This window comes from Dasypus novemcinctus, chromosome 24, assembly GCF_030445035.2.
Source record: "Dasypus novemcinctus isolate mDasNov1 chromosome 24, mDasNov1.1.hap2, whole genome shotgun sequence".
Lineage (NCBI taxonomy): Eukaryota > Metazoa > Chordata > Mammalia > Cingulata > Dasypodidae > Dasypus > Dasypus novemcinctus.
Genome location: NC_080696.1, coordinates 58,237,099 through 58,257,390, shown reverse-complemented (window position 1 = coordinate 58,257,390; position 20,292 = coordinate 58,237,099). Strand labels below are relative to the sequence as shown.

The following is a 20,292-nucleotide window of genomic DNA, read 5'->3' as shown; positions in this document are numbered from 1 at the left end:
GCACATTACAAGTTATTATGTTGCTATAAGACACTGAAAGGGAAGTGTTTGGAATGACAACTTTTTCCTAATTTTTAAAGAAGAAACCAAGTTTCATTTGCATCTGTTCTGGATGAATGTATAGTTTAGTCTGTTTTAAATGTTCACTATTAAATTTAGGTTACTACCATTTAGCGCCTTCTAATTTCTAAAGAATTTATGATGAACACTTTGTGAATTAATTTCAATACTTTAACTTTAGTTGAGTATAGCATGAAGGTTAAAGTGTGGGCCCCAGAGCCAGCAGCCCCCTGGGTTTAAATCTTGGCTCCATCACTGCCTAACTTCAAACTCCTTTGTTACAAAAACGGGAAAACAGTACCCACATCAACAGAGTCAAGTTGGAGATGAAATGCTAATACTTGGAATAGTGCCTGGGACATAGCATGCTCTCAATAAATGTTAGATATTATGTCATCATCACTCTCCACAGCAGTGGCATGTAACTAACTCAGTGCACCCTAAGACTCAGCTCAGGCAGAACCTTCTCTACAAAGCTGTTCTTGCCCCTTGACATACACCCTATTGCTAGCACCTGAAAATTTCTCTATCAAGCTTTTAATCTCAACCACATATTTAAAAAAAAAAGCATTAACTTTCATCATGCATTTGTACGTATTGACAGTGGAGGAAACCTCACTCTCCCCCACCAGTTGTTTCAGTTCAATTTGTCATATGCCAGAAGATCAACTGCTATTTCCATTAATATAAAAATAATTACAGAGCCATGAGTCAAAACAAAATTAAATGGAAGAGAAAGATATAAACTATAAAAGTCCCCTTCCCAGACCCTTACACCATAGTCTTGTTCTCCAAAGGTTACCAGCATTACCACTTTCATTTGTATCCAGCCTGAAGTTAACATTCTGTGCTTACAAAAGCATGCAAGAATATGTCATATTCTGCCTACCATTCTCCCTTATAATTATTCACTTATTTTGACTGTCGTCATACGCTTTAACGACCTCATATAATTCCTGTAGCATGATAGGTCATAATTTATCTAATCTCTCCCTTTTTGGTGGAGAGGTAAGCTGTTTCCAGTTATTTCTGGTATCACAAATGAACTTCTCAAGAGTGGAACTTTGTCTTCTTCACAGTCATTTCCCCAGTACCACCTACAGTGCCTGGTGGCTAGGGGGCTCAGCAAATATTTGTTATAAAGAGGAAGTAAGAATAAAGAAATGACTTCTTCCATGAATACATCATCTTTGCTTCTGTTAGTAGATCTTGATAGTAAATTATTAGAAACAATATTGCTAGGTGGAGAGATGTTTGGATTTAATTTTGATAAGTAAGGACATACTGCCCTCCAAAGAGACTGTTGCAAATTAAACTCACAGGTCTATATCGTTTCATATTTTGAGGAGCATAAATCATAACTACTTATCTAAATTCTAAGCTCCTTGAAGGATTCAAAAGAGGCTTTGTTTTACGATGCATTGTTTTTTACATTTTCCAGAAGATCTGCCACATTTTGTGAGTATCAGATAGGTGTTCAATGAAAGTTTTTTGAATGATAATTAATATACGGGGTATAGAAAGGGTTTAATTCAGCAGAGGAAAGACACTAATTGTTTTAGGCAGTACATTTTAAAATAAATTAAGTTAAACAGATTAATCGGAACCTATAAATAGTGGATAGAAGAAGAGACAAAAAATTATTTTGGGGGGGGGGTGGGTAGAAAGTGGAAGCAGTTAGAGTATAGTGTGTGTAGACTCCAGCATGCAATGAAATGGACTGTATGATTTCTTTGATGCCTCCTATATAAAAAAAGTACAACATATTGCTTTTAAAATTAGGTTGAATTTAATTCAGTCCCAAGAATGATGGAGGAATGCCCCTTTGATTAAACTATCTTTGGAAGTAAACCAATCAATTAAACAACAGTAAGTGCTACAGAGCAGCTCAGATTTAACTCAGAAGCCCGTGTGCTGTCAGGGCTGCTAGACCTGCAGGAGAAGTCACTGCGGGAGCTGAACAGCACCCAGTGGAGCCCATGCTGATCCCCCACACTCATCCCCGCCCCAGAGAGCCTGCTCCACCCTTGAGGCTCTCAGCTTGAAGGAAATTCTAAAAACGACAGGCCCAGTAGTGGTATGAGGAACATCCCACACACTGCCACTCCTTGCTCCAAAATTAGACTTTGTCATAGACACTGATCTCAAAGGGGGCAAAAATAGCTAGCTGCCTAAGGGAGCACCCGAGATGTCCCAGCCGTCGTCCCGCGGGTTCTCCAGCAAGGCAGCTGGTAGCTGGCAGGCAAACAAGTTCTTACCTTCCCATCTCATTCAACGGTTAGTTAGCCACCTTCTAAGGCTCCACGTCCACCCCCAGCCTCTTCTAGCATCCCCAATAGAGTGAATAATAGTACAGTGAATTTAAAATGTGAGTAGATGGCAAAGGAATTATAAGAATGATAAGAAATAAGACTGTTATCTAGTGCCAAAACTACCAAAAGAAACAGAATTTCTTTCACAGTGATTTTTTTTAAGGTAGGCAGTAGGTTGAGAGCTGTTTCTGAAAAATACTGTGACATTCAGGGCAATTTGAAAACAGTTCTTAGCGGGAACATAACGAAGGAATTTTAGCTTCTAGAAAGAGTGAGATACAGTTGTTAAGAGGTAGGGGGTTCAGAACCAGCCTCATTCCTGGCTCCAGTTGTAATGAGAGAATCAGTTTTCTCTTCTACAATACAAGGATAGTAGTTCCTTCCAGGTCAAAGGTCATTCTAAGGGTCTCCCATTCAGGAGCATGGACCTGGCCTATATCCCCTACACATAACAGAACAAAAATAAGTCCTCAATCCATTTTGAATGAACAAATGAATGAGAACAAGTGAATGAGTCTACCTCACAGAGTTATTGTGGTGATTATAGGTGATGGCCAAATCAATAGCACTATTAGCAAAACACCATAAATTTGGAAAAAAACACAAAAAAGATAAAATCAAAACGCTAAATAAATATTATTCCAGAAGTTTGCCTGGCATGGTGGACAGACACTAAGTCAGCCCCCACGACCATCTCTCCTTCTGGTGTCCACACCTTTGTGCAATTCCCTTTCCTTGCAGGCCTTGGCCTCTTACTTCCATGACCACAGTGCACAGGACTGCAGGTGCCGCCTTCTGAGGAGTTCCCTCTTGCCAGTTTTGATGAAGCAAGTGCCTGTGTTGGGGGGGTCCCATATCACAGGAACTGAGGCAGCTTCTAAGAGCTGAGAGTGACCTCCAGCTGACAGCTGGCAAGAAACTAAGAGCCTCGATCCGACAACCCAAGGAACTGAATTCTGCCAACAACCACATGAGCTTGGGAGTAAAGCCTTTCCCAGAGTAACCCAGAGGTGAGACTGGAGCCCAGCAGACAACCACATGGCACCCTTTTGAGAAACTGAAGCAGACGACCATGCCAACCTAAGTCACACCAAGACCCCTGACCAAAGAAACTATGAGATAACAAATGTGTGTTGTTTTACTGTGCAAAGCTTGTGATTGGTTTCACGGCAATAGGAAACTAATGTGCATAAATGTTAAGTGGCCCAGCCTGGGCAGAAAACGCCCAGAGAAGTTCACGCCGGCTGTAACACCAGTAGGGAGTGGTGGGGACCGTGAAGAACTAGAGATCCCGTTCTAAAGAGGGCAGATGCAACTGAGCATATTTGATTGCTGCCATGCAGTATTGGCTGAGCTTTTCACTTTTCAAGATAATCTGGAATTCTCACTTTTATTGGACTCATTTTTAAATGCTGGCCACTAATTTGGAATTTTTAAAACCACAGTGGGACAATCTCATGCAGACCAAAGAAAACATGTTCAGGTGCTTACTCCAGAGATATGGCATAAGGTGGTGTTTACTTGGCGTGCCCATTTCAAATTTGGTCCCCCCTACTTTCAAGCCAGGAGGCCTTAGTTCTTAGCAGAGGACATAAACAGAATATCTTTAAAAGACTGTCTGATATAATTGATATTATTATTGTATTAGTTTCCTATGGCTGCTGTAACAAATTACTATAGTACAACTTGATGGCCTAAAAGAACATACATCCATTATCTTATACTTCCGGAGGCTAGAAGTCCAAAACGGGTCTAGGTGAAGGCAGGGCAGGCTCCTTTCTGTTCCCTTGTCTTTTCCAGCTTCCACAGGCCACAGCCTTTGACTGGTGGTCCCTCCCTCCATCTTCAAAGACAGCAGCATAGCATCTTCAACCTCTTCCTGCCTTTCTGCTTTCACTATCACATCACCTTTGGTCTAACTCTAGCTCCTCCTCTGTGCCTCTTATCAGGACCCCTGTGATTATATCACTGGGCCCACCTGGGTTATCCAGGACACTCTCCCCTGGAGATTATCTTGACGACATCATCAAAGTCATTTTTGTCAGATAAGGTAGCATTCAGATTCCAGGGATTAGGACATGGACATCTTTTTTGGGGGGGTAGGGGGTGAGCGTTATGCATTATTTATTTGACCACAATGATGATGGTGGTGGTGATGATCATCTGGCCCACAAGCCTCTTCGTTATGAAGTTTAGGATACAGGGCCACAAGGCTGATTACAATCAACTCACCCAAGGCTGTAACTTCAGACTTGTGTGAAACTTCAGACTTCTGTCTGTAGATGCACTCTTGGGAGTTTTACATCAGCTGCAATTAATAATGGGTTAAGGCTTCCTAATGATGAGGCTAAGACCAGAGATGAGCATCACCATCTTTCTCCAACTGTGATCTTGGCCATCTCTGAGAAGCAAGCCAACAGTGCCATTAAGGCAATTCTAAATTGAGAATATAGCTGGATCTGAGTGAATCTCTTGTTAATAACTGAGGGATGGGAGACCAACAGTGGTGTCTTCATTGGTTTTATTTTAACATGGCATCTCTTTTTTCACCTAATCTGGAACTGATTAAAGTAGACTGATTTTAAGCTTTTCCTGGTACCCAGGATAAATTCCTTGGGATTCAGATCCCATTTGGAAGCTTACTCATTTCCATCTAAAACAGGATGTTGCTGTTTGAAAAATCCGTCACTTTCTAAAACTCATTAAACATACAGCAAATTAAGAGCAAATGCCATTATTTTCTAGTTAAATTTGCAAAGGGATAATTTGAACAAATTACTCATATTTCTGATTAATTTTTAGTGGAAATAATGAGAAGGTTGTAAATGGAAAAACATGTGCTTGCAAATCCTACCTTTTAAGCACAAAACAATTCCTGCCGACTGATGACTTTATAACTAAGGTACAAATCTTTGGAAAATCTTCAGCTGCATCAAAGAATCTAATGGAAAAGCTACACAATTCTAATATAACATGTTGCCCTATAAATTTTAACTGACTTGAACTCTACTTCACAATTTCTATCTATCTCTCATTGAAATACCCAGAATTGGTGACTATATGGGGAAATGGATAGCAAGACTATATAGTTCAAAAAGAAAGTCTTCCTGGAAGGCTATTTGGAAAGAAAAGCAAAACTGTAAAAGAATCCATACAATGTAATATTACGCAACCGTGAAATATGATGCTGCGGATGACTATTTAATAAAGTGGAAATATGCTAATGTATGTTACATTTTCTAAGAGGTTTGTCACAAGCAGTGTGTTCAATAGTTGAACTATTGAATACTACACACATAGTTGAAATACTGGAAAGATATGCACTCAGAAGTTAGCAATAGGCATATTTCCTGAGTGGCAGGTCTATGGGTGACTAACTTTGATATTTTGTAGTTCTGTGTTCTCTGCATTTTTTCAAAGATATGTGGATTCCTTTTGAAATAAGGAAGTAACAAACATGCTTGCTAACAATAGTTGCAGGTTTATTTTGGATTCCTCACAAATTATCCAATTATGTCATTTCCTGTTCCTTCTCAATCTTTCCTTTGGTTTCATTCTACTTAGCCACTCAGAAAGAAATGGAGGACGTATAGACGAAATTGGTACAGTTGTTGCTGAATAATCACCTGTTCCATCCATTTTTACCAGTCATTGTTAGGATCAGTGTGGACCAACTAGATGGCCCAGCTATTAAAAGCAAACTAAACGCAGTCTCAACTAGAGTAACAGTAACAAAAATAGTTGTCTTCAACTGAAATTTATTGAATGGTGGGTTCTGTGCTGAATGCCTTCTGAGCATTTCTTACTTAAACCTCACAAGAAGCCTTAAAGATAAATCTATTATAGTTCTGTTTTTCAAAGTAGGAAACCAGAGATCAGTGATACCAAGAACATCTCTTCTCCACAGAGCTGAAATGTTGCAGAGTTAGTACTAGATCTAGGTCTGGCTCCATGGGCACAATTTGATGGCACTGTCCTTTATCTCTGCAGGCCTCCAGAGCACACCATCATTGCCACCTCCAAAACTGTACCTACATTTACGAGACAGTCCTACTTACTCGTGAATACTCAGATCAGAACCGGCTCACTGTGAGCAGGGATTGGTGAGCTGTGGTGATCAGGCCAAAACCAGCCTTCTGCCTGTTTTTGTACAACCCATGAGTGAAATGGTTTGCACATGTTTAAATGGTTGGGAAAAAAATCAAGAGTAATATTTTAATTTCAGTGCCCATCAAAATTTTATTGGAATATAATAACAACCATTTGATTACATATTGTCAATCGTTGCTCTCCGTGCAGAGTTAAATAGTTATGATGGAGATCATATTAGCCTGCAAAGCCTAAATTATTTACTATCTGGCACTTTACAGAAAAATTTTTGCTGACCTTGCTCTAAAACCCCAGAGAAGAATCATCTGGTGCTCCTTTGGAACCAGATTATATTATTGGTATGCATTTCCCCCTTGTTAAAAATACAACCACCCATATGTTTAAATGATAAATTTTCCAGCAACCCTAATCTTAACATTTTAAACCAGTTCCTTTGGATTTTGCATATTTCCTTCCAGATATAAAGTTATAGGCATGCATTTGCAGCTACAATGCATGATTTGCTATTATTTAACTGGCATGCATGCATTTAAGATTTCATGAATCTACTCTCCTTAAAGAAGAAAATCAAGAATCATGCAACTAAAATCCCTAGCACAAAGCAATTAACAGAGATTAGTTCCAAGAGAGTGTTTGTGTACACTCACGTGTAACTGAATTTGTGGCACCATTATCCATCAATGACTATTAAAGTTTATCAATCAGAGATAGTAAATGCATGGCTATGGGCTGTAAGATATTTGCAGACAAGTGTTCTTTGGTCCACGGAGTTGTCTTTTATCATTGTTGTTTTAACTGGCGTCAATTTTCAACAAGTAATACAAACCGGAAAATATTGTATTTTCAAAGCCTTGGCTTCTCTAAAAACGAGATCTACACATAGCCTATACTCACATCACTGGTTGCCTAGTATGAACTTTTGACATTTCACTCCATTTTCTCCTCAGCCCTCTTATTTACATTTTCTCTCTGGTTCATGTTGGCATTCAAAATTACCACTCCTGATCTAGCTTTAAATACACACCTATATGCAGATAATCTACATAGCCATCTCTATAGAGGTCTTTACACAGATTGAGTTTAATGCAGATATACATGCAGAATAACTGAATCACAAAGTAGACAAACGGTGAGGGAAGGATGGTTATGGTGTTAAGCATGGCGACTTAGGGCTTCCAAGGATAACAATGAATCCAAGAACTATATTGTTAAGTGTAGAAATAGAACACCTGCTCAAAAAATTCTGGCCATATTTTTCTACACAAAGATTCCGAGATTACATTCTACAGTCATACACACTGAGTCGCACAGAAGAAATTCCAGACGTACCATTGAGTTTTTCACACTCTGTAGCAAGTGCTCATGCTGCTCAGCGATTGCCAAGGCAGCAGAGTGGACTTTCTGGTAGATGGCCTCTCCATCACGCGTTTGAAAGATGAAGAGCCCTTCACCAGTTTCACACATCCTGTGAAAACAAAAACAAAAAGCTTCTGAAAATCCGACTTCTAGGAGACTGATGCCCTGAGAGACTGGAATATTCTTCATGAGGCTGTGCCCATGTTTGTTTTGAAAAAATAAGGTTAGGATTCTTGTTCACATTAGCTAAACAAAGTTACCTAGAATAGAAAAGGTTACAGTGTGCTATTGTTATTAATTAGAGCAGGGAACCAATCACATTTTAGGTTAACACAGTGAGTCACAAAGCAAAGATGACGGTTTCTTGGTATTTAATATAATTCCTGTAGTTCTCCTTGCCATTCCCAAAAGAGGTATACCTGCACAAGGCATTTCCCATCACAATCCATGGACACCTTCTCATCAGAAACTATGCCATCCAGTTCAGAAGGGAAAGGGGACTTCTCTGTCTCAGTTAGGTTCTGTCTTTCCTAAGCCAGTGGCTTTCATGACTCTCATTTCCAAATCCTACATCAAATTTTAATTCTGCTTCCTTTTTTAAATGAGCATAACTGCTGCAACTGATGTACGGAGCATGAGAGAAGTTCTGCAAGGGGAGCTGCATGTGCTTGGTAACAAATACCAAGTGTGGAAAGACTACCTCAGACCATCACAAAATCAGAAATCAATTCCATTAAAAAGGAGGAGATTGGCACACAATTAGGCAAGAACTTAATAAATGCTTTTTAAGTATGGAATCTATTTCAGGCTTTTAAAGAATTTGGGCAACACCATATGCAGGGGCATTTGAAAAAGCTTTAATTTTGATACATACATTTGTCAATGATAACCTAAGAGGCAGTTTTTTGTTTTTGTTTTTCTTTAAAGAATCTGATTATTCTAAGACACAATTCCACTCCTTCCACTTCAGAATCTCTTGCTGAAAAATTGAACACTGATTCTAGTGCCTGATTTTTGCTCATATCTAAAGAATTCTTTAACACAACATGGGAACCAAGCAAATTTTTCAAGCCAAACCATTGTTATTTTATTTTATCTCCTCTGGTCTATGCTATTAGTGCAATAAAACAAGGTAGATTTATCCCTATCTAATTTTTGCACTTGGCCCACACTATGGCCATCTGGTCATTTTCTGCCTTTATGGTATGGTTTAAGTAATCAAGCAAAACCTGTCTAGCTTGAATTTCACTAATACAGGCTATGTGAGAACTATACAGGCTATGTGAGAAGAAGAAATACAAAGAACCAATGGCTCTTTCAATAGGCTAATAACTAGCTCATGAGGTTGAGTGTATGATCATATGATTTCATGTGTTAAGTCATTCTAATCCAATGAAGAACAAAAATTAAAATGAAAAGCATTTTCACTCAAGCGCCATTTCCTTCCTCAAGACTTCCTAAAATGCCTACCCTCCCTGCCATGTCCCTATATCAGCCTCTGACGACCCAGTTCTGCATGGTCATATGTTTTCGCATGTCTTTTTCCCTATCAAATAGATAATCCCTGCTTTAAGCAGATGAAGTAGCCTTTTTTTCCCCCTGGGACTGAGGCAGGATTAACTTACCTACTTACTTATTTGCCAACCTTGGTTCCAGAAAGGATGAAGGTGCCTGTTACTCAAAATCACTGTAGGATGATTACTTAGTATTACACCCTGCAGCTGTGTTTCTCAGACTTGCCACTCTAGTGCTCTTAATGGTTTTGTAACAGCAACCCACAGTGAGAAATAATGTTTACACTGTGACCCAGGATATCTTTCAGGTTGTTGTCTATTTGTATGTATCTATCTATCATCTATCCATCATCTGCGTATAACATGCTGATATTTTCTACTCTATTTTAGTTTTTTAATACTGGTGGTGAAATGCTTGATCTATATAATGACACACTCATTGGCAAGGCTGATTATTTGAAAAAACACTTCTTTTTTAAATTTTCTCTCCCCTTCCCGCTCCCCTCCCCCCCAGTTGTCTGCTCTCTGTGTCCATTCGCTGTATGTTCTTCTGTGACGGCTTCCATCCTTATCTGCGGCACCGGGAATCTGTGTTTCTTTTTGTTGCATCATCTTGCTGCGTCAGTTCTCCGTGTGTGCGGCACCATTCCTAGGCAGGCTGAATTTTCTTTCACGCTGGGCGGCTCTCCTTACTGGGCACACTCCCTGTGTGTGGGGCTCCCCTACACCGGGGACACCCTGCGTGGCATGGCACCCCTTGTGCGCATCAGCCCTGCCCATGGGCCAGCTGCACACGGGTCAAGGAGGCCCGGGGTTTGAACCATGGACCTCCCATGTGGTAGGCGGACACCCTATCCTGGGCCAAGTCCGCTTGCCTGAAAAACATTCTTTTAATCAATGTCTGCTTTTTGATAAATATCATGAAGCCACAAACCTTCCTTTAATGACATTGGAAACCTATAAATATGGTGATCAAAAATAAATGAAGTCAGGATGAAAAGGTTTTGGTAATGAGTGGTAGTGATAGTAGCAGAGAACTGTAAATGCAATTAAAACTAATGAATTATAGACTTGAACGTGGCTAAAAGGGCAAATTTTGAGTTGTAGATATGTTACCATAATAAAAGATTAAAATTATAAATAAACCTATAAAGAAAGAAAGAAAGCAAAGCAATGGCAGTATCAAGTATTTTTTGCCAAAGTTCCCACACTCCCCTTGTTCCCACCTACCAAATAACACACACACACATACACACACACACTTACCACATACACTAAGGATCAGGGTCATAATCTCAAGCTCCCGCCAGGGGTAAGGCGGGGAAAGTAAATGGGTAGTCACCCAAGCTGACTGCACAAGGAGTGGAGGGTCTGTGGTTGAGGAGAGCACAGGCCTGGGCTGTGGACAGTAGCCACCAATCAGTGTGTGTCAGCATCTGCATGGGGAATAGAAAGCCAATTCTGTCCCAGCTTCCAGTCATTTAAGAGAAGCCAGAAATCTTGTTTTTGATGTGAAATCACCTGAATTTTCAGTGCTGGCGACTTATTCCATTTTCATGGAGAACACATGCCTCTGTCAACCAGATCTGGCCAGGAGGCCACCAGTCTGAGCTCTCTGACAAAGTGTGTTAAAGACATAGGAGCAGAGCAGAAATCACTTGGTTTGACTTTCCAGGCTGCCTGCTCTGCTCAGAAGCACGTGTCCTTCAGTCAGACAGCGGGAACCGGGAATATGCTAAGGAACAACAGCTGACCTGCAGATGCCCTTCCACAAGATCTTCTGACTTCTGCCCACACCTTCTGTCCCACTCATAACCCCTCCCAATAGCCATGTGTGACGATGTTTCATACGCAGCTTTATAGCCCATTCACATATTACTACAGGCCTTTAGCAAAAGAATATAGGGAAGCGGATGTGGCTCAACTGATAGAGCATCCGTCTACCATATGGAGGGTTCAGGGTTCAATCCCCAGGGCCTCCTGACCTGTGTGGTGAGCTGGCCCACATGCAGTGCTGCCATGCACAAGGAGTGCCATGCCACTCAGGGGCGCCCCTGTGTAGTGGTGCCCCATGCACAAGGAGTGCGCCCCATAAGGAGAGCCACCCCATGTGAAAAAAGCGCAGCTTGCCCTAGAGTGGCACCGCACACACAGAGAGCTGACGTGGCAAGATGACACAACAAAAAAAGAGACAATTTCCCAGTGCTGCGGGATAACGCAAGTAGATGCAGATGAACACACAGCAAATAGACACAGAGAGCGGACAACAGAGGGAAAGGGGAGAGAAATAAAAATAAAAAATAAAAAAATAACTATTTGTGTTCAATGTAGAAAATATGACAAGTTCAAAAAAAAAAACAAACAATATAGTAGGTGACACCCAAGGCAAGTAAGAAGAAAACAAGAAAGAAAAAAAAAGGAAAATTGAAAAAAAGCACATCAAGCAGGCTAATTGTCTTATATGACCTAATACAGTCTCCTCCTTGGATCAAGAAAAAAGCACAAAACGGAAGAAAGATTTTCTAATGGGTTTGCCCATACTTGAATAGCAAATCCACATGTTTTGATTTTTTAAGCTCCCTATTCCTTTCTCTCTCTATACCCATCGATTTTCACCTTGGTAACTTTTTAAGCATCCAAAGCCATCCCAAATGTCCCCAAGCACTCTTTCTTTATGGCCTTACACTAACAGAAACCAGTGGATGGAAACCCAGAGAAGGTGAAATGATGAATTTCAGTGTGGCTTCCCTGAGTGCTCGATGAGGTGTGGAAGACTGAATTACATATTCCCATTTAGACATGTGCTTCATCTCGACCTGTAGCCCTGTAGGTGTGAACTCATTGTAAACAGGATCTCTTGAAAGTGTTACCTTAGGTAAGGTGTGGCCCAGCTGAATGAGGGTGGATCTTAACCTGAGTTACTGGAGGCCTTTATAGGAGGAATTCAGACAGAGACGGAGAAGCCATAGGGAGGGGCTGGACGCCAGCAGTCAGCAGGAGCCCAAAGAAGAAGCGAGCCTCCCCGCCAACGCCCTGATGGGGACTTCTGGCCTCTGAAACTGTGACCCAATAAATCCCTATTGCTTAAGCCAATCCACTGTGTTGTATTTATCATAGCAGCCTGGCAAATGCGACCAAAAGCATTCAGGTATAAGAAAATTAAAATGAGATTAAACATGACCGGTGCCCTTATAAATAGAGGACATTTGGACACCAGCAGAGAATCAGAGGGTAGAGCACCCTGTGTTGTCAGCAAACTGCCACCAAAAATTGAAGAGAGGCATGACACTCTTCTACAGACTTCAAAGGGGGCCCTGCTGAAACCTGACTTCAGACTTCCAGACTCCAGAACTGAGAAAAGAAATTTCAGCTGTTTGAAGCCACCTGGTTTGTACTACTTGGTTGTGGCAGTGCTAGGAAACTAAGTCCTTAGAATAGGATTTGCCTAAATTTGGTGCTCATAAATAGCTGCAGAGTGAATTATGAAATAATAGGCAGCGTTAGGAAACCTCATCCAAGCTGCCTTGAGCAAGTCTTATTTAAAGTGAGAATTCATTGAGCCATTCGGCCGTGGTTTGGAAGAGAAAGCAACCAATCAGAAAGAAGTGCATCCAGAAAACCTCGAGGAGGGCGGAAGACCAGTGCCTCTGGCCTGCTGGGGAGGGGTGGTGGAGGGGCAGCTGAGCTACCTCAAAGAGTCACTACCTAGTCTAATTTTGAATTAGACAGGTTTTGAATGTCCAACCGGTAGAAACTGTGAAATGCCATTTCACATCAACATATTTTATAGGAAAAATACTAACCGAATTTAAGAAACCTAAAATAAATGACCTCATGTTGGATAGTATTAGTAAATACACTTATGAAATAAAAGTAACTAGTAAATCAGTAAGTTTCATATTTCCTCCATTCCATGATGTATGGTGTATTTTGTGCACGTGTGTGTGTTTCGAGTATTGGAACATTGCTAAAAGCAGGATGCATCTGGTACTGCTTTCTTCTTTCAGCTCCTAAACTGCAAAAGCTGTTATTAAATCAATGTTGAATTTTACATTTGATGGCATATTATAATTAAAGGACTTAAGGTACTTGTCACACTTACCATGAAGCAAAGCATAACAGCTGCTGTAAAGGATGTAAATGAAGGGAAAGATGGATTTTCTTCTTTGAGGAGTCTGACAGGCAAAATTTGCACATGTGAAAAGATCCAAGAATAAGATAATGGCTGAATGAGCCATATTGACCAGCATGGCAACGAAGGGAAAAAACATCTATTTGGGAGCAGGGGCGGGTAGCAGCAGTAGACCGGAAAAAGGGTTTCAGGCAGCCAGAAAACTGGAGGAAACTACTCAGAAATACCTCCTGGCGAGAGATGCAAAATTAGGAGGAAGAAAACTGCAGAGAGTGAGGTCAGCTAAAAATAGTATGAACAAGTGGAGCTGAGAGTGAAATGTACCTGCCACCCGACCTCACCAAACCCCAGGGCTATGGCAATACACTTCCCCGCCTATGCTGACGCCACCGTGACACATACACGCACACACAACACACCCAACACACGAAATACACAATTTGAGGCTTACCCACAGGACATCCTTTAGCTTCATTTTAAGGCACAGTCTGGAGAGGAGGTTGTTAGACGTTTGTCATAATGGACCATCAGCACTACTAACATTTGGGGCTGCACAATGGTTGTGGGCAGCCATCCTGCACATTGCAGGGTGCTCAGGAGCATCCTGGCTTCTACCAACTAGATGCCAGCAGGTCCCCTACCCAGTCTAGTGACAACTAAAATCTCTCCCGAGGGGGCAGCATCCCTCGTAATGAGAACCACTGAAAGAGGCCAACAACAAAGGAAGGAGGGAGAATCTTTGCTGCTGAAATGGTAAGAGTTTGCATGCACAAAAGAACTCTGAGCTAAGGAGAAGGGCTGCCTCACTGTGGACTGGATTAGGATGAGCGTGAGGGGCACAGCCTGCAGTTGTGATATCTGCATGCTCTTGCCACTTTCAATCACCCACCCCAGTGTGCAGTCAAGCCCCGCTCGAGAAGGGGCGGTAGCTCACTCTCCCAGTGCCTCTTGTTTGTATTAGCCAGATCAGGACAACCTGGGCAGCCTGCTGCTGGCTTGTGTTCCTCACCCTTGCTGGGACCAGGAGGCTGGGAAATGGGAAGGTAAGATGCTGCATGGTTCTACACTCAGGCTCCAGAGCACGGTCCTGCTTTTGCCACACCTCAGCCATTCGCACGTGACTTTCGCTACGTTTGTCAAATCTTGGTGCCACCTATTCAATGCTTTTTAAATCAACTCTTTTTCTTAAACAAATACATTGCAAATGGAATGATCAAAGCAGTATCAGAAACCAGGATACTCTGTCATAAATTGAAGTCAGACATTAACGTAAATACCATGAAAACAAAACAATTTGTGAAGCTCTGTCTAGGTCCTTTTGCTGTCAAAGTTCTGAGCTGGAAGTTTTCATACTTCTCAGGAACCCAGGAAAATTAGGAAGTGTTAGAGATGCATTTAAGACATGCCAGCACCAAAATGAACATTTTTCCCCATGATTTAATCAAAGGATCAAAAAGGAAATCGAAAAGAATGTAACATCATCACCATGAGATTCACATTTATTTAATCTAATGCCTCAGATGCCTAAAATTGTCTCACCTTTTGGGAAGTGCCAGTATGGGTGACAGAAGTATTGATTTAGTCCCAGCTCCTCCACATGCTTAAGTCATGACCTTGGGCAAGTTCCTGGACCTCTTGATAAGTGTCAGTGTCCTCCTAGCTTAGACATGAGTAATAACACCAAACCTAGTGGGGCTATGGGAGACTGCGTTTGTATTTAGCAAAGGAACTAACATATAGTAAGTTACATGTAAGTAATAAATTTAAGATTGATTATTAGTAGTAGTAGTAGTATTGTTTTAGCCCTTTAAAATGTCAAAGCCAATGAGCACAGCGCCCTTAGAGGAAATCTCATGAGGGAAGTGCAGCACATAAGGAAACGTGGATTGCAGCATGCTTCGAACAGCAGGGAAGGGAGAATGGCAGATATGGGAATGGAAAGTTTGGGGGTGAGGCAAGGTTTATGGTTGAGGGTCATGGGTGTGTGAAGATAGAATAATATAAACCTCCTCCTTGAGAATGAAAATATGAATTCAGAAATATGAGTCTCCCTTTAGGAAAAGACTCAGTTTTAGTTAAAATGAAGATGCAAAAATCTGGTGTTCATTTTCTCCAATTACAGTATACTGTAATTGTTTCTATTCTGGAATATTAACAACACCTGACAGAACACAAAGCCTATGAGCTGAGTGGGCAGGATACAGATAAGGGCCTGGATTCAGATCGCCCATTGGTATGCTGTCCTTAGGCTGAGTTTTCATCACTGCTCTCACTCAAGCTTCCTAGCCACCAAGGGTCAAGAAAACAACAGTTCCTTTAGAGGTGTACAGAGACCATCCTTACCCCTTTCAGGTACAAGTTCTAACCCTTAAGTTTCAGTAAAAAAAATTATATGAAGTCCTAAAATACAGCTAGTAAAAGAGATGGTGATAGTTTATTACTTGTATCAGTTGTTAATCACTTAACATGGAAATAACGTCAGAGAAAGCCCTTTTTTCTTTCCTTTTATTTTCTCATTTTATGCCATGAGCTGGGTCTAACTTCTACTGTTGAGGAAGCATTTTCATGTGTTCTTCATGCTGTAGTTATTTGTAAGAAGTTTCCAAACCCAAGCACGCTATGAAGTTTTACTAACCCCTGCCAGTTTAGCGGGGCCCTCGATGTCAACATGTTCAAAACTCAACTCCCGATCATCCTCAACCCCACCCCTTACCCCGAGGTTTTAGAGGCTCCTGGAGGACGTCCCTTTCTTGAGTAAACACTTTTCACTTTAGCTTCAGAACATGTCAGTTAGACCATGTTCACTGTTATCATCATTCTTGGAACTGCCCTCACCCCTTACATTTCTAGTGGGTTTTAACCAGAACAAGTCTAATAAAAAGAAAAAAAAAGTCAGGTCATGTCCTGCCTTTGCTCACCATGCCCCATGGCTCCCCATGCAGGACTGAAGGTCTCTTCAAGGGCCTTTGAGCCCCAGGTGACCACATCCTGGTGCACCTCCACCTTTATCCTGCCCCACTTCACTGGGCTCCAGCCACACTGGGCTCCTGGCTCATCTTTGAACATGCCAGGTGAGCTCCCCCACAGCACCCTCACCTGTCCACCTTCCTCTGGCTGAAATGGGCTTTCTGTGGATTCTGACATGGCTCGCTCTCACCTCAAAAGTCATTCAAGTCATTTAAGTAATTTACTCAAAAGTTACTGACTCAGAGGTCCATCCTCCTCACTCTACCCAAACTGGCACTCATCTTTTGGCACTCTGTATCACCCTTCCCAAGTTTATTTTTCACCATGGAACATACCACAATCTAACACATCATATTTTACTTTTCACAGAATGTTTTTATTGTGCGTATCCCCTCTCTTCTAGAAAATAAGTTTTGTGAGGACAAGGACACTTATATGTTTTATTGACAGTTATATCCACAGTGTTTGGAACCACACCAGGCCCTTACAATGCACTCAATGATTATTATGGAAAGAAGGAATGACTCATTTCTAGAACTTTCTAGTCCTTTCTAGAAATCTGAGGTACCACCACATATAAAGCAATCACAAATACATCAGTGGGCCATCATCTACATGAAGATGGCCACAAGATGAGATGCATTGATGGGTGCCTAATTTTGCCCCAAAGGTCAAAAGAAAGTCATGTCTCCTTTTAGGAATTTCAGATGCTAAAATCACAGCAGCTCAGAGCTAGAGGCAACCTAGATAAGGTGGTTTTGTCTTCCAGTGCTTGTATCCCTAGTACCAAGCCGTGTCTGGCGGACAGCGGGCATGAAGTAATAAAATGTCTATTAAAGATGAGTATTAAAGAGGTTGCTCTGTGGAGTAGAGAAGAAAACTCCCCCTTCTGATTTCATACATGTCTCTATTACTTGAATATTTAAAAGTATGAAAACAATTTTTAGATAAATGATAATTTTTAGACAAATGCTAATAAAGAATGGCTGTATAAATGATAGAATTGTAGCTTAGCTTTTCTTTTCTCAAAAGAAGAGAATATCACTTCTCCTGAGCAAACCTAAAGAGATCCAGCATATTTATATTTTATTCTCTCCCTCAACATAGCAGGCAGAACTGAGTTCAATTTATTTGCTCATTTGCTTTCAATTCTTTAATAAGAAAGAGTATATGCTCTATAGAACACTTCGAAATTTAGAGTTTATTAGGTAGGTGAGACTCAGGAAAACAAATAGAGAAATATTCAAAAATTTTAACAGATAATGGTCAATTAACAATGGCCAACTAAACACACCAATTATAGGAGGAAACAATTCTCCATGAATATTTATTTCACCAACCTGGCTTGCTTTTAGGGTGAAAAAAATGATTTCTTTTCCAAGACTGCTCAGATGTCTTCATATTAAAAAAAAACAAAAAAACAACTTTTACACAGGCTTGTGCATTCCATTTAAGAAAACATATTTGTATATGCAATTTTGATTTTCATATATTCTTGGCACCCCTAAAATTCCTCTTAAAACAATGTCAAAAGCGGGAATGAAACTCTCCCTGGCTGGCAAAGAGAATACATATGCGCGGTAATTATTTAGTACATTCTGCCAAATGTCACCTGAGCTTCTCTCACTCCCTCCAGGTGTAAAACCCAGGATATTAATTTAAATCAGTCAGAACGTAAGGCCAAGTCTGAGATTGAGGCATGCTAACTCAGCAGCCAGCTGTAAAATTAACAGGGAAATGTTCTGGACACCTGGCACCCTTCTTTAAACAGCAGCATTTCAAGAATGGTTCCATGGGGTATATTGTTAGAGGTCAGGGGTTAGAACCATGCAGTCAGAGGTGTGCATCAACTGCATCTTCCTGTAAAAAAATCCAAACCCTGTCAGGCTGATGTGTTTCACTGAGGTTTCAAGGCTTTGAAGTAGAAAGAAACAAATGAAGCTAGAAAAAACTTAAAAGAACAATATAAATATATATATATATATGGCCCCAAAATAGTTTTTTATCTCTAAGGACAATTGGTAGAAATTAATTGTGCAATTCATTTTATTAAAAATTTTAAACTTCAACCCTGAATTTCCTCAAGGAAAAAAAATAAGGATATGGTCAGATTAGCTTATATTGATGGTGGTACTGGTGGTGGGAGGGGGCATATTTAGAAGACCCGAATGCCCTTACCGCTGTCCAAGCTCATTGAACCATCTTTGGCTTTATATGCCTACACTACAAAGTCAAAGAACAAATAGAGGGCTCCGAAATGAAATTAAACATACATCAAAACACATCTTGAGAGGCAGATTCCAGTGGCCAATAACTCTGCAAATCTGTGGCTTATTGATGGATGCTCTTTCCTTGTGTTGAGGCAGCTTAAGTGGAAAATAATCCAAAATGGTTTGAGCATGCGCTGGTGGTGCGTGGGTGCTGCTTCTTCCTCTGCACCGCATTAGTTAAATTACCAGCTAGGCTAGACTCCAGGTGAATGTCGGTGGTAAGACTTTTAAGCAATCTGGAGAGTTGGGAAGTTAAGAAAACCTGAGTGTGCATCCAGAATGGGCTATTTAGTAGTCTGTGCCTTTGAACCAGTCACACAGGTGCCCAAGTTTCCTCTTGAGACGGGAATAACATTGCCTAATTTATATGATCAGTGAGTGGAATAAATCGGTCAGTGCATGGAAATGCTTAGTGCAGTGACTTTTGTGTAGTAATTGCTGAATAAGTGTTAGTGATGGCTTTCGATGGTTGACATACATCCTATAGAAGGGTCTCTCGGTCAGATAATTGGACCTGATTATTTTCACTGGGAGGTGGGGAGGCTGTCCTGTGCACTGCAGGAGGTTTAGCAGATCCCTGGCATCTAGGCACTAGATTCCAATAGCACCACCATCCCCCTCCTAGTTGTGATAACCAAAATTGTCTTTAGACACTGCCACACGTCCCCAGAACTGCCTTCATTTGAGAGCCACTGTCCTGGAGTTCACTGCCATTATGAATAACATTGTTTCCATCAAATAGCTGCTTCACCATACTCACTTTGAACAATTATTAAATGCTGCATTGGATACTTTTTGTTAGTTATTTTTAAAATTTGCATTCATTTTCCCTTCTGATGGCACTAGTGCACCATTCGTGCTTTGAGAGAACCATTCCCATTTGTTTTGTAACCTGTGTTCTCTGCATAAAGTATTCAGTTTAGTGCCTGACACATGGTGGATGCAATGCCCAACATATGTGAGTAATTTTTCTCTCTTCTACAGGCTGCAGGTGTGGGACTGTGAGCCCTAAGCTCCTGGCAGCCACCACGTGGAGCCAGAGGGACACCATCCTAGAAGAAACAGAAGAGCAAGATGAAAAGGAGAGTCATTATTGTTCTCTGAGTCAAGCCAAGCTTGCAGCTCTCCCTGCTCCCTGGACTGCGGGTTATGTAAGCCAATGAACTCCATTTCTGTTTTTCTCAGTTTAGGTTGAAACAACTGCCCACTACATAACAGACACTATGCCAGGTGTTTTTGTACGTACCCTTGTTTAATCTTCATGTCAATCTTGAGAGATAAGTACTATATTATCCCAGTTTACAGGTGAGGGAAATGGAAGCTCAGGGTGTTAGGTAACTTACTGAAGGGTCCACAGCCAGCATATTCCAGAAATGCAATTTTATTTCATTTCCTCCAGCTTCTCATCCCATTTACCTCCCATGCCCCAGGTGTCAGTTTTGGTGAGGTAAAATGGGGCCACTAGAAGGAACAGTACTCAGTTCCACCTCTAACAGAGGCTAAAGGTGAGCAGAACTTGGACCAAGGTCTTTGGAAAGAAGAATCTTATGTCTAGAGGGGAATATTGTATT

The 20,292-nt window shown here is 41.1% G+C and overlaps 1 protein-coding gene across 1 annotated transcript in view; it reads right to left on the bottom strand.

Moving 5' to 3' along the window:
- Positions 1-20,292, bottom strand: part of DOK5 (docking protein 5) — a 173,362-nt gene that overhangs the window by 32,113 nt on the left and 120,957 nt on the right. Inside the window, exon 6 of the mRNA XM_004447715.5 lies at positions 7,812-7,947. Coding sequence (XP_004447772.1) covers positions 7,812-7,947 — 136 coding nt within the window. The remainder of the gene's footprint in view (positions 1-7,811; positions 7,948-20,292) is intronic.